This window comes from Panthera leo, chromosome D4, assembly GCF_018350215.1.
Source record: "Panthera leo isolate Ple1 chromosome D4, P.leo_Ple1_pat1.1, whole genome shotgun sequence".
In the NCBI taxonomy this organism is placed as follows: Eukaryota; Metazoa; Chordata; class Mammalia; order Carnivora; family Felidae; genus Panthera; species Panthera leo.
The window spans coordinates 24973193-24986167 of NC_056691.1; the positions used below are offsets into that span (position 1 = coordinate 24973193).

The 12975-nt window shown below is 39.6% G+C and overlaps 1 protein-coding gene across 9 annotated transcripts in view; it reads right to left on the reverse strand.

Annotated features, from left to right (window-relative positions):
* KIF27 (kinesin family member 27) overlaps positions 1-12975 on the reverse strand; it is a 98499-nt gene that overhangs the window by 69981 nt on the left and 15543 nt on the right. For 8 of the 9 annotated variants that reach the window (XR_006195943.1, XR_006195944.1, XM_042913361.1 and 5 more), the window contains exons 3-5: positions 12112-12339; positions 7975-8933; positions 711-854 (exon numbers count right to left, since the gene is read on the reverse strand). Coding sequence is in view for 7 of the 9 variants with exons in the window: in XM_042913361.1 (XP_042769295.1) it covers positions 711-854; positions 7975-8933; positions 12112-12339 (1331 nt within the window). In the remaining 2 variants the exon portion in view is untranslated. The remainder of the gene's footprint in view (positions 1-710; positions 855-7974; positions 8934-12111; positions 12340-12975) is intronic. The other variant, XM_042913360.1, reaches the window with a different exon arrangement.

The following is a 12975-nucleotide window of genomic DNA, read 5'->3' on the forward strand; positions in this document are numbered from 1 at the left end:
TTGTGTCTCCCTCCCTCTCTGCCCCACCCCCGCTCATGATCTCTCTCTCTCTCTCTCTCTCTCTGTCTCTCAAAGATAAATAAACATTAAAAAAATTTATTTTTTAAATAACTGGGATGAGGGGCGCCTGGGTGGCTCAGTCGGTTGAGCGTCCGACTTCGGCTCAGGTCAAGATCTCGCGGTCCGTGAGTTCGAGCCCCGCGTCAGGCTCTGTGCTGACCACTCAGAGCCTGGAGCCTGTTTCGGATTCTGTGTCTCCCTCTCTCTCTGACCCTCCCCCGTTCATGCTCTGTCTCTCTCTGTCTCAAAAATAAATAAACGTTTAAAAAAAAAATTTTTTTTTTAAATAACTGGGATGAAATATCTCCTTTAAAAAATAAAGTTAATAAAATAAAATAAAATAAAATAAAATAAAATAAAATAAAATAAAATAAAATAAAATGCTATTCTGGGGCGGCTGGTGGCTCAGTCAGTTAAGCATCTGACTCTTGATTTTGGCCCATGGTTCATGACATCAAGCCCCACATCAGGCTCTGCACTAAAAGTGTGGAGCCTGCTTGGGATTCTCTCTCTCCCTCTCTCTCTGGCCCTCCCCTGCTCTCTTTCACTGTCTCTCTCTCTCTCTCAAATAAATAAACTTAAAATGCTATTCTTTTAGCCAAGTACTATTCAACTAAATCTACAGCACTAGATAGGTCAAGAAACTCTACCTGCAATCTATTGACGTTTTGTGCTTCTTTCAAAGATACCACGTGTCCTTTGTTTTCCTGGACCATCATTTGCACTTGATTCTTCAGTTCCTTCACCTGCAGTTCCTTCTGATTAAATACAACTTCATCAGCAGCCAGTGCACACTGGGAGGAGGGAAAGAAAGCACAAGAGATTCACCACAGAAAGTACTCCAGACAGCCCAGAAAATACCACAAAAACTGGGATTTCATGATGGTTTGACAACATCTCTCGAAATTTTTCTCATCCTATTCATTTGCAATTTTTTTTGTTTTCTGTAGAAGAAAGGCAGAAACAGTTCGAGGACCTGTCATTGCTATAACCTAAGAATTAATTACCATAAAGATACAAAGACTTTCCTGGTTTTTATTTCCTGAATTTTAAAACAAAAACAGTCACTTGATTCTAGACTACACTCAGGAGGAGTTATTTTTACAAGTTTGCTAGAATTTCCATGAGATTTTTTTTTTTTTTTTTTTTTTTTTTTTTGCCATGAGACTTTTAAATGTGGGTTTTTAAAAATCAAAGAGGTCACGTTTTCCAAACTGACCTATAGAGTTAAGAACACATTTGGATCTTTTAAATAAAGAATATTTTGTAATTCAAAAAAAAATTTTTTTTAATGTTTATTTTTGAGAGAGAGAGAGCACAAGCAGGGAAGGGGCAGAGAGAGACACACACAAGATCCAAAGCAGGCTCCAGGCTCTGAGCTGTCAGCACGGTGCCTGATGCGGGGCTCGAACCCACAAGCCATGAGATCACGACCTGAGCCAAAGTCAGACACTTAACTGACTGAGTCACTCAGTCGCCCCAAATATTTGGTAATTTTATGCACTTTCACTATGAAGAGATATTTTGAAGATATTTAAAAATATGGTTAAACAAATAGTTTTCTTAATTTCCAATGAATTATGCCTGCTTTCAAATAAACTTGAGGGGCGCCTGGGTGGCGCAGTCGGTTAAGCGTCCGACTTCAGCCAGGTCACGATCTCACGGTCCGTGAGTTCGAGCCCCGCGTCGGGCTCTGGGCTGATGGCTCAGAGCCTGGAGCCTGTTTCCGATTCTGTGTCTCCCTCTCTCTCTGTCCCTCCCCCGTTCATGCTCTGTCTCTCTCTGTCCCAAAAATAAATAAACGTTGAAAAAAAAAAAAAAAAAAAAAAAAAAACAAATAAACTTGAGATATGCAAGTAATACTTTTAAAACAATTTTTAAATTAAATAAACTGAAAGAAATTTAATATTTGTTGAGTGAATTTTATGCTAGGGGCACCTGGGTGGCTCAGCTGGTTAAGCGTCCGACTTGATTTCAGTTCAGGTCATGGTCTCACAGTTCATGGGATTGAGCCCCGCGTTGGCCTCTGCACTGAGAGTGCAGAGTTTTGCCTGGATTTCTCTCCCTCTCTCTCTCCTCCTCCCTCTCTCTCTCTCAAAATAAATAAATAATTTTTTTAAAGTGTATTTTATGCTAGATAGTGACTTGACATTTTAAAAATATCTCACTGTGGGGCGCCTAGGTGACTCAGTCGGTTCAGTGTCCGACTTCGGGTCAGGTCATGATCTCACAGTTCATGAGTTCAAGCCCCACGTCAGGCTCTGTGCTGATAGCTCAGAGCTTGGAGCCTGCTCCGGATTCTGCGTCTCCCTCTCTCTCTGCCCCCTAGCCCACTCGCATTCTGTCTCTGTCTCTCTCAAAAAGAAATAAACATTAGAAATAAATAATTTGGGGCCCCTGGGTGACTCAGTCGGTTAAGCGTCCGACTTTGGCTCAGGTCACGATCTCATGGTCCGTGAGTTCGAGCCCCGCGTCGGGCTCTGTGCTGACAGCCCAAAGCCTGGAGCCTGCTTCGGATTCTGTGTCTTCCTCTCTCTCTCTGCTCCTCCCCCGTTCATGCTCTCTCTCTGTCTCAAAAATAAATAAACATTTAAAAATAAATAAATAAATAAATAAACATTAAAAATACATTTAAAAAAATCTCACTGAATAGACATGATTCTTTTTTCATGAAGAAACCAAGAGATTAAAACCTTTTCCCAAGATGACCCAGTAGATAAACCAAACTCCTGACCTTCAATCCCAGGGTCTTTCTGGATCAAACCCCGTGCTCTTTCTACTAAGCTATAGGAAAACACAAGAACAAGAGCTGATTTACAAAAATAGTGTTCCCTTTACAAGTAAGATTTAATTCACAAAAACAGAGTATGTACGTGACTACTCAGGCAATGGCATAGAGGGGTAGATGGGCCCCTGTACAGAGAACCCATAGACCAAGGCCAGCCTTGATTTGCCACAGCCTCGTAGCACCACTTAGGGCAAGTCCCTTCTTTTCTCTGCTTGGGATCCTCAAGTGACCAAATGAGGAGAGGACACATGACCCTGATCGTCCTCATTTTCATATGTTTACATATGACCTATGTGACTTCTTTCATAAAATGAGATTAAACTATAATTCTCGTTGGTTAATATCCTCTCCCGTGGTAAACTGTACATTTGAGCTTAAAATGTAATTTGTCACGTAGTACTGCATATTCAACTATTTTTACATATGCTTTACAGACTACAGCTATATTATTTATTATTTATTTCAAGTGTTTAACTGTTGAGTAAATTCATGTTCACATACTGCTCTCGGGTTCAAAATTTGGAATAAAAAGGCAACAAAGTCCTTCGAGAGGTATTCCATATGGATATACCATACAGAATATGGAGTATTCCAATAATTGACCAATGGCAAAAACCAAGGATTACAACACTACCTGACACAGGAGCACCTGGCTGGCTCAGTGGTTAAGTGTCCAACTTCGGCTCAGGTCATGATCTCATGGTTCATGAGTTCAAGTCCCACATCAGGCTGTCTGCTGCCGGCACAAAGCCTGCTTCAGATCCTGTCTCCCTCTCTCTCTGCCCCTCCCTCACTTGCACGCACTCTCTCTCTCTCTCTCTCCCAAAAGTAAACATTAAAAAAAAATTAAAAACAAAAAAACAGAAACACTACCTGACAGCATCTAACAAGGAGGAGATGGTGAAGTTCAAAGTGACACTTCCTTAGCAAAAATCTGGTGGTAATTCTACCTGTGATATGGCCCACGATCTCCTGTTGGCTAGGAATTTTATTTTTAAGTACTTACCTGCTTGTGTAACAGGCTCAAGGAAGCAGGGCTGAGCAAAGAGAATGTCCATGCCTCTCCCTGCACAGACCTGCTGTCTTGCTAAGTAGTTTATCAAGCTGACTTCACAGTAGTGAAGTGGGGCATGTGGCCCCACGTACAGCTACTAAGTCCAATCACTTAGCTGCCACTGATACATAACCTCAGCACAGGTAGGTGAAAAATAAATGAGAGATAATAATGAGCTGCCTTTATTGAGCCTTACTCCAGGCCAGGCAGCCTTCTCATCGTTTTATGGGAACTAGTGTTTTAATAATCTTCACAGGAACCCTACAAGGTGCTTGTTATTATTGTTTAATTAGCACAGAGAGGTTAAGTATTTTCCCAAAGTCACAGAGCAAGTAAGCAAAGGAGTTGGGATTCAAATCTTAGGAGTTTGGTACCAATGTTCTTAACCACTGTGTTATTCTGTCTCAAACAGAAAGTCTAGAAAACTTTTTAATTTTTTTTATTTATTTTTGAGAGAGAGAGAGAGAGCAAGCAGGAGAGGGGCGGAGAGATAGGAGACACAGAATCTGAAGCAGGCTCCAGGCTCTGAGCTGTCTGTACATAGCCCGATGCGTGGCTCGAACTCACAAACTGCCAGATCATGACCTGAGCCAAAGCCAGATGCTTAACCAACAGAGCCACCCAGGCACCCCTAGAAAACAACTTTTTAAGGAGACATATGGGGTGAGGAATGACAGCAATCATTTCTCTATTTGCTATTTAGTGGTATCCAAGATTACTACTCCTGCAAGACTTCAGACCAAAAAAAAAAAAAAATCTATTTTTTTAATTGGGAAATACTGAATATTGTATCTTTCACATTGAGATTAATTACACTAGCACTTTGAAAGTTCTGGGAAGTCTTGGGAGTTTTGCAATCTAGCATTCCCCAAAGACATCTGATCATGGTGCCCTTTTTCATCAAGACTGTTAATATCCTGGGGCTCCTGGGTGGCTCAGTCGGTTAAGCATCTGACTTCAGCTCAGGTCATGATCTCACAGTTTCTGAGTTCAAGCCCCACGTCGGGCCCTGTGCTGACAGCTCAGAGCCTGGAACCTGCTTCCGATTCTGTGTGTCCCTCTCTCTCTGCCCCCTGCCCTGCTCACACTCTGTCTCTGTCTCTCAAAAACGTTAACAACAACAACAAAAAAGACTGTTAATATCCTTGGGAAATCTTAATCTAGAGTACATAATCTAGAGCAAGTTAATTCAGAATTTCCAACAGATGGAGAGAAAAACTTACTACCCCGCCATCCTCAATCAGGGGGTTTTATGGGCTTCCATTTCAGCCACCTTAGAAGGATGAAGTACTCCTTATTGTCAACTCCTATAGTGCTCCAAAGTTCAAGCTTCCCATCAATCGTATTTCCTGTTCTGCCACTTTCTTATACCAAACAGGAAGGGTCAGGCCTGCTCTATTATGAAGAAGGTAGAGCAGAGTTACTGCTTTAAAAAAAGAAAAAAATCCATGATTTTTGGGGAACCTGGATGGCTCAGTCAATACAGCATGCAACTCTTGCTCTCAAGGTCATGAGTTCAAGCCTCATATTGGGGGCAGATTACTTCAAAACAAAAATTAAAAACTCCATTATTTTAAAGTTATGACTTTAAATGCTTATACTTAAGTATCAGACGTTGTGAGATAGGGTGCCTGGGTGGCTCAGTCAGTTGAGCGTCCAAGTCTTGATTCTCTCTCTCCCTCTCTTTCTGCCCCTTGATTGGAAGATGCACGTAACTTAGTAAACAAATATTTTCCAAATGATCGATGGGTGATGATTGAAAATCACGTGGATGAAAGATCCATTCAAAGTACAAGATAAAGGGGAGCCTGGGTGGCTCAGTCGGTCAAACAACTGACTCTTGATTTCCACTCAGGTCACGATCTCACAGTTGTGAGATGGAGCCCTGTGACAGGCTCTGTGCTGGGCGTGAAGCCTGCTGGAGAGTCTCTCTCCCTCTCCTGCCGCCCCTCTCCTGCTTGCGCGCGCACGCATGCGCTCTTTCTCTCTCTCTTAAAAAACAAAAAAAAGCAAGATAAAAATAAAAATTTTAATGTATAGATCTTAATGTAACAAAAATAGTTTCAAATCCCACATTGCAAGTAACCTTTAGGATGCCGCTACTTGTTGAGTTTTGGTGCAATAACCAAGAAGAATATCCATAATTATCTGAAAAAAAATTAAAATCTTCCTCTTTCCAATTACAAATCTAAATGAGGCTGGATATTCTTCATGTACTTCAACTAAAACAACATATTGCAACAAACTGTATGCCGAAGCAGATATGAAAATCCACACATCTTCTATTAAGCCAGACATTAAAAGAGATTTGTAAAAATGTACAACAATTCCACTTTTATTAAGTTTTTTTATTTGGAAAATAGTTATTTTTCATGAAAAAATGTTTTTACTTAACATGTCATTGGGTTATTATTTTGAGTGAATTAATAGCTTAAATTTTTGTGTTTTAATTCTAATATGGTAAATACAACCCACATAAACAAAAGCTCTTTAGGGGACCTCAATTTTAAAAACATAAAAAAAAAAAAAAAAAAACCTTGTATGGGCACCTGGGTGGCTCAGTCAGTTAAGTGTCTGACTTCAACTCATCTCACGGTTTGTGGGTTCGAGCTCCCCATTGGCTCTCTGCTATCAGTGTAGTGCTATCAGGCCCACTCTGGATCCTCTGCCTCTCTTTCTGCCCCTCCCCTGTTTGTGCTCTCTCTTAAAAATAAATAATATTAAAAAAACAAAAACAAAAAAACCTTGTGAATAAAAAGTCCAAGAACTGCTGCAATAGAGGTTTCTTTCTAGGAAGCTGTTTTCAGGACACCTGGGTGGCTCAGTTGGTTAAGCATCTGACTGGCTCAGGTCATGATCTCGTGGTTTGTGAGTTCAAGCCCTGCGTCAGGCTCTATGCTGACAGCTCAGAGCCTGGAGCCTGCTTTGGATTCTGTGTCTCCCTCTCTCTCTGCCCCTAACCCACTTGCATCCTGTCTCTGTCTCTCTCAAAAATAAACAAACGTTAAAAAAAAAGAAAGAAAGAAAGCTGTTTTCCTATTTTCAAAAACTGGCAGAATACCTATTTGCCCAACATAATGCAAACTCCACGTAAGCAGAATAGGTACATCTTGTTTTCCGTGATTTCCCTAGGGACACGAAATCTTCAGGTTTTTGAATGGAAAGTGACAAATGTATTTCAGAACTCAATGTACATAATATGTACACATGTACATACCTACATCCCTTAAATATTGTCACATACAATGATTTTGTTTGTTTAAAAAAAAATCAACATTCCGGGGTGCCTGGGTGGCTCAGTAGTCACTTCAGCCTCTGACTCTTGATTTCAGCTCAAGATTGTAATCTTGCAGTTCATGGGTTCAAACCCACATCAGGCTCTGCACTGACAACACAGAGCCTGCTTGCGATTCTCTCTCTCCCTCTCTCTCTGTCCCTCCCCTGCTGTACTCTCTCAAAATAAATAAATAAATAAACTTTTTTTAAAAACTCAACATTCCACACTCAAGGGGTGAAGTTTTTTTTTTTTTCTTCAAGAACCACTGACTCAAAGAGGGATAAAAACTCAATAAAGTACTTCATTTTGTTTCTGAAATTATGTTTCTCTTCACCCTCTAAATTAATGACCAAGTCCCCAAGATTCTACTTCATAAATGTAACAAGTTAAAATACTGAAAGAGAGGGGCAACAGGGTGGCTCAGTCGGTTAAGCATCTGACTCTTGGTTTCGGCTCAGGTCATGGTCTCGAGTTTCCTGACTTTGAATCCTGTGTCAGGCTCTGTGCTGACACTGTGGAGCCTCCTTGGGATTCTCTCTCTCCCTCTCTCTCTACCCCTCCCCCACTTGCTCTCTCTGTCTCTCGAAATGAATAAACTTAAAAAAATTAAAAAAATATTAAAAGAGAAAGGAAAATGAGGACAAAGCAGTAGGAAAAGGGAAAAAGAGACTGAGCAAAAGGCAAATGAGAATTTACATATAATCCTTTTTAAAAACTTCTGGAATCCCAAAATGACCCTTGCCCAAATAAACGGAGTCCTTAAACAAGTCACTAACGGAAGTGGTGTCTACATACCTGGCATTTCCTAAGCTCTCGCTTCAGCTGGAGAACTGTCACATGCTGTGGTCCTTCTTCCAGGTTGCCGACGCCGTGGCTCCCTCTGAACGAGGCGAACACCGCCTTCCTGACATCCTGGGTCATGTTAAACCACTCCTGCAGTTTGTGTTGCTGCTTTTGGTTCAGTCTGACAGCACCCTTTAAGTCCACCAGGAAGGTAAAGGCTTCCTCTACACAGGTTTGGTAACTCTGACACTCTCCTTGTAGCTGAGCTACTTGTTCCTCAAGAGACCGGATCCTGTTTTTATCAGGAGTCCCCTCTTGATGGATCTGGCTGGTTTGGCTGATGCTATCCTGCTGGCTTTGCAGAGCTTCTCGAAGCAACTTGATTTCAAATTCCATTTCGTCCATACGGTCAGACTCGGGGCTGAAGTTTAAGGTGGGTTTGTTTCTAATATTGCGTGCTCTGTTGGCATATTTGAGGGAATTTAAGGACTCGTCAAAATCTGAGGAGGATGGGCTGACGCAAGTGATCATGACAGTCTTGGCACTGCCTCCCAAGGAATCCTTCAGAAGCCGGGTGATTTTAGCGTCCCTGTATGGAATATGGGAGCTCTTCCTGCGTGGGTCCCCAAGCGCACTGATTACATTTCCTAAAGCCAACAGCCCACTGTTGATCTGAATGGATTCTTTGAACCGTTCGCCAGTATTCCCGGTTTTAGTTACTCTTTCCGAGCCCGCCAAATCCACAAAGTGGAACTTTGAGACAATATGCCGATGGGAATACCACGATCCATCTTCAGCTGCCTCTGTATTTTTCTCTACTTGACAAATGCTGATTGTAAAAATTGCATGTGATCTACTGGAGTGCTCGTTCATTTGGGTGGTACCTGTATGCCTGGCTGCATTCCCCATCTCCAGGAGACTCATCACCTCATCTGCGTTCTCCACGTGACATTCCTTGGCCCCAACAATCACTTAAAATAGCAACAGCAAGTTTTTAAACCAAATTTTAATCAAAACCCAGTAGAGTTTAAACTTAACCACAACAGTTATTATTTGCTAAACTTCCCAGGCTAAGAAAGTGTCTTAAAAAATCAAGAGCATTTCAAACAATAGTGACAGCAATATCATTAAGTAATTTTGGATAATCTTCCAAAGGAACTATTTTAATAGACAGCACTCATTTTGATATTTAAATTCTAAAAGATATTATATATATGTGTGTGTGTGTGTGTGTGTGTGTGTGTGTGTGTGTGTGTATTAAACAATCTGGTTTCTTTGGAGTCACATATCACACTCAATTCTTTAAGATGACTGAGAAAAGAAAAACCCTTTAATCCAGTATTTTGACTTATAGAGTCTAACAGACTTATTTAAATAGATTAATTAAATATTAACTCAAAAGAATTAACTAGTGGTAGATTAATTAAAAGAAATCCGTTTCTTTTGAGTCTTCAAACCATCCTTAGGTTTAAGGGTTTTGGTACTGTGTGGTCATAACCAACGATACATGAAAATTTCAGTATAAATAAATTGGTTATTCATTTTAAAAACAGGCTTAACCTACATAATATCAGAGTATAAGATAAACAAACATGTTGGCAATTCACAAAAAGCAAAAAAGTTTCTATTTCAACAACAGCAGAATAAGAGCCAAAAATAAGCCAAAGCTTACCACCCACATTATTTGCTTATATCCAAACATACTTCAAAAAGAAGAAGGTGGATTTGGGCTTTGAATCAGAGTCATAAAGCTCCTGATTCTGTGCTTGAATTACAGAGCCATGTTTCCTCTTTATTCAGATTCGGTTATGTCACTGTTTTCTTGAAAAATAATCATTTTGCCTTCATTATTTCCATCATGACACTTTCTTAACAACCTAGTTCATTGAAAATTCTAAAGTACTTATACTACAAACAGGGAATGCTAACACATCACCAATTATAAAGTATGACAATGTAACTGTAAATCAAAGCATAACTTTCATAAAGTTTTTTAATGTTAGGCTACAGCTTAGCACTATCCATGGTCCTCAAACCTAGCTGCAAATCATCTGGAAGCTTTATAAAAGAGAAAGTACTGATGCCCAGGCCCGATCAGACAAATTCATCAGGATTTCTGAAAAGCAGGGCCCAGAAATCAGTTTTTTTTTTTACTTTTTTAAATGTTTATTTATTATTGAGAGACAGAGAGAGAGCGTGAGCAGGGGAGGGGTAGAGAGAGGGGGAAACACAGAATCTGAAGTAGGCTCCAGGCTCTGAGCTGTCAGCACAGAGCCCAACGCGGGGCTCGAACTCACGAACAGCGAGATCATGACCCGAGCTGAAGTTGGTCACTTAACCAACTGAGCCACCCAGGCGCCCCTGGAAATCAGTATTTTTTAAAAAACTTCCACGGTGATGCTAATTGTGCAGCATCTAGGTTGGATGCCAACCAGTGCTTTACACGAAGGAACTAAATAAGGATGTCAAAGAAATACATTTTGGTTGTGAGTGGAATACCGTATAAAACATACGGCAATTTGTCTTAACAGCATTTGTCACATCTTTCCAAAACTTTTGCAGGACTGATAACAGCTATTAAGTTTATCAGGGGTGACAGCATATGGGCTATTTTACAATAAATATGTATTATTTTTGTATCTTTAACAAAAAATAAAAACATTCAAGAATTACCTTTTATATGATATAGAAGCTCAAAACACTGGCCTGGATTCTGTCCAGAAAAGATAAACTACACTGAATTATCTAATAAGACCATAGACTACCATGTATGCTTTCTTTCTCAAAAACAAAACAGGGGTGCCTGGGTGGCTCAGTCAATTAGGCGACCGGCTTCAGCTCAGGTCATGATCTTGCAGTTTGTGGGTTCGAGCCCTGCGTCGGGCTCTGTGCTGACAGCTCAGAGCCTGGAGCCTGCTTCGGATTCTGTGTCTCCCCCTCTCTCTGCCCCTCCCCCGCTTGTACTCTGTCTCTCTCTCTCAAAAAATAAATAAATGTAAAAAAAAATTAAAAAGAAAACAAAAACCAATTTTTTCAAACATTGAGGAATTCCAGGGCTGCCAACCCAGGGCTAAAAAGGCAACAAACTTCACTGCCCCCTGCAGGCAGTTTGAACGACCTTACATTCCTACTGCGAGGAGATTCCCTCAAGGGGACACTCCTCAAGCAGGATCCTTTTTCTCCAAGAAGGTTCTACCTAAGTATCCTTTCTTAGAAACACATCCAAGTCATTGTTGTTAATAATAATGAAACTCTGGAAACTGATTAAATGTCCAACAATGGAATATTAGGTAAAGTATAATACATTTAGAAGACAAATTACTACATGACCATGAAGACTCATAACTTTGAGAAATATTTAATGTTGTGTGAAAATGCTCACCATATAAATATTACATGAAAAAATAAGATGCGATGTTATATGTAGGGTTGCAAGTATATTAAAAAAAATTATACATGCATGGGAAAAGAAATCTGGAAGGAAACACACCAAAAACAGAAGTTACTTTTTCTGGGTTCTGGGATTAAAACTGATCTTTAATAACTTTCTTCCTTAAACTTTTCTATGTTTTCAAAATGTTCTATGTTGAACATATAACCCTTTAAATCAGAAAAGCAGGAGGTGCTATGCTTTAAAATACTTGCATTTTGACCCATTCGAACCTTCTCCCATTTCCAAACAAATTGATATTTAATGAGATTAACAAGTTGCTAGCATAGAAAGATCTTGAAAAATACAACAAAGTACAGGACAAAATCAAAGAGGACAAAAGGAGAATTCTAGATCAACTTGGACAAACACCAAAGGGAGAAGCCGTCTCCAATCTGGGAGAAACTCTGGGAGAAAAAAAAAGTACAAATACTAATTTAGCCTATTTCAAAGTCTCACTGATCTTCAGCCCAGAGTGGGGACAATTATAGAATATAAGTATCTTGAATTACAACTTACTAACTTCATTTAACCAACCAGTCTGAACTACTTTTCACCTGGGTGATTTAATGGATATTGGGAATTAAAAAGGTATTCAATTTTAAAGAAAAAACAAATTCCTTTTGCTTCTATGTCTGTTTTAAAGATTCTTTGGAATATATCCAGAAACTGAATTAAATCACATCTATTTGGTAATGAAGGCAGTCAATGCTATTTACCTGTGTTTCCTTTTTCATCTTCTCGGATGTGAAGATCCTTCATAGATGTTTCTAATTCTAGAAGATCTCTTAGGTCTTCCTTATATACTTCTATATAAGACACTTTGATATTAAAGTCAGTGCTAGAATTTTCAGAGATGTTTTGAAATATTTCTTGGATAGCTCGAGGAATGATACCCTTTTGACCCTCCACAACTGAAGCTAAAAATTTAGAGAAAGAAAGGACATCTGAAAATTAAAATATAAGAAAAGCCAAAACCCTAAATTTATAATGTATACATCTATTTTCTTACATTTCTCTATATTACAAATTTTTTAAAACTGTAAACTATAATATTGATGTATAAAAGTTTCCACAATTAAAAAAAATTTTTTTTAACGTTTTATTTATTTTTGAGAGAGGGAGACACAGAGCATGAACAGGGGAGGGTCAGAGAGAGGGAGACACAGAATCTGAAACAGGCTCCAGGCTCTGAGCTGTCAGCACAGAGCCCGACGCGGGGCTCAAACTCATGGACCGCAAGATCATGACCTGAGCCAAAGTCGGCCGCTTAACCGACTGAGCCACCCAGGCGCCCCAACAATTTTTTAAATAGTTTTAAAAATTACAAGGTAAAGTGTGAAACAAGTCAAAGAACAAATTGGGACTTAAGGTTAAATAAGTTAAGTTAATTTAGAAACCTACCCAGCATTTGTAGCATTGTTCCATAGAAAATATGTTTCAAGCGCAAAGGGTTGGTTTGCAAATGAACCTTAAAAATAACTAGCTTCCAGGTTGAAAATTACCGATGTTTAGATTTTTGGCAACAAACATCCTGAAAATGTGAACCTCTATTAACTTGGACTACCTTTCACCTAATTTAA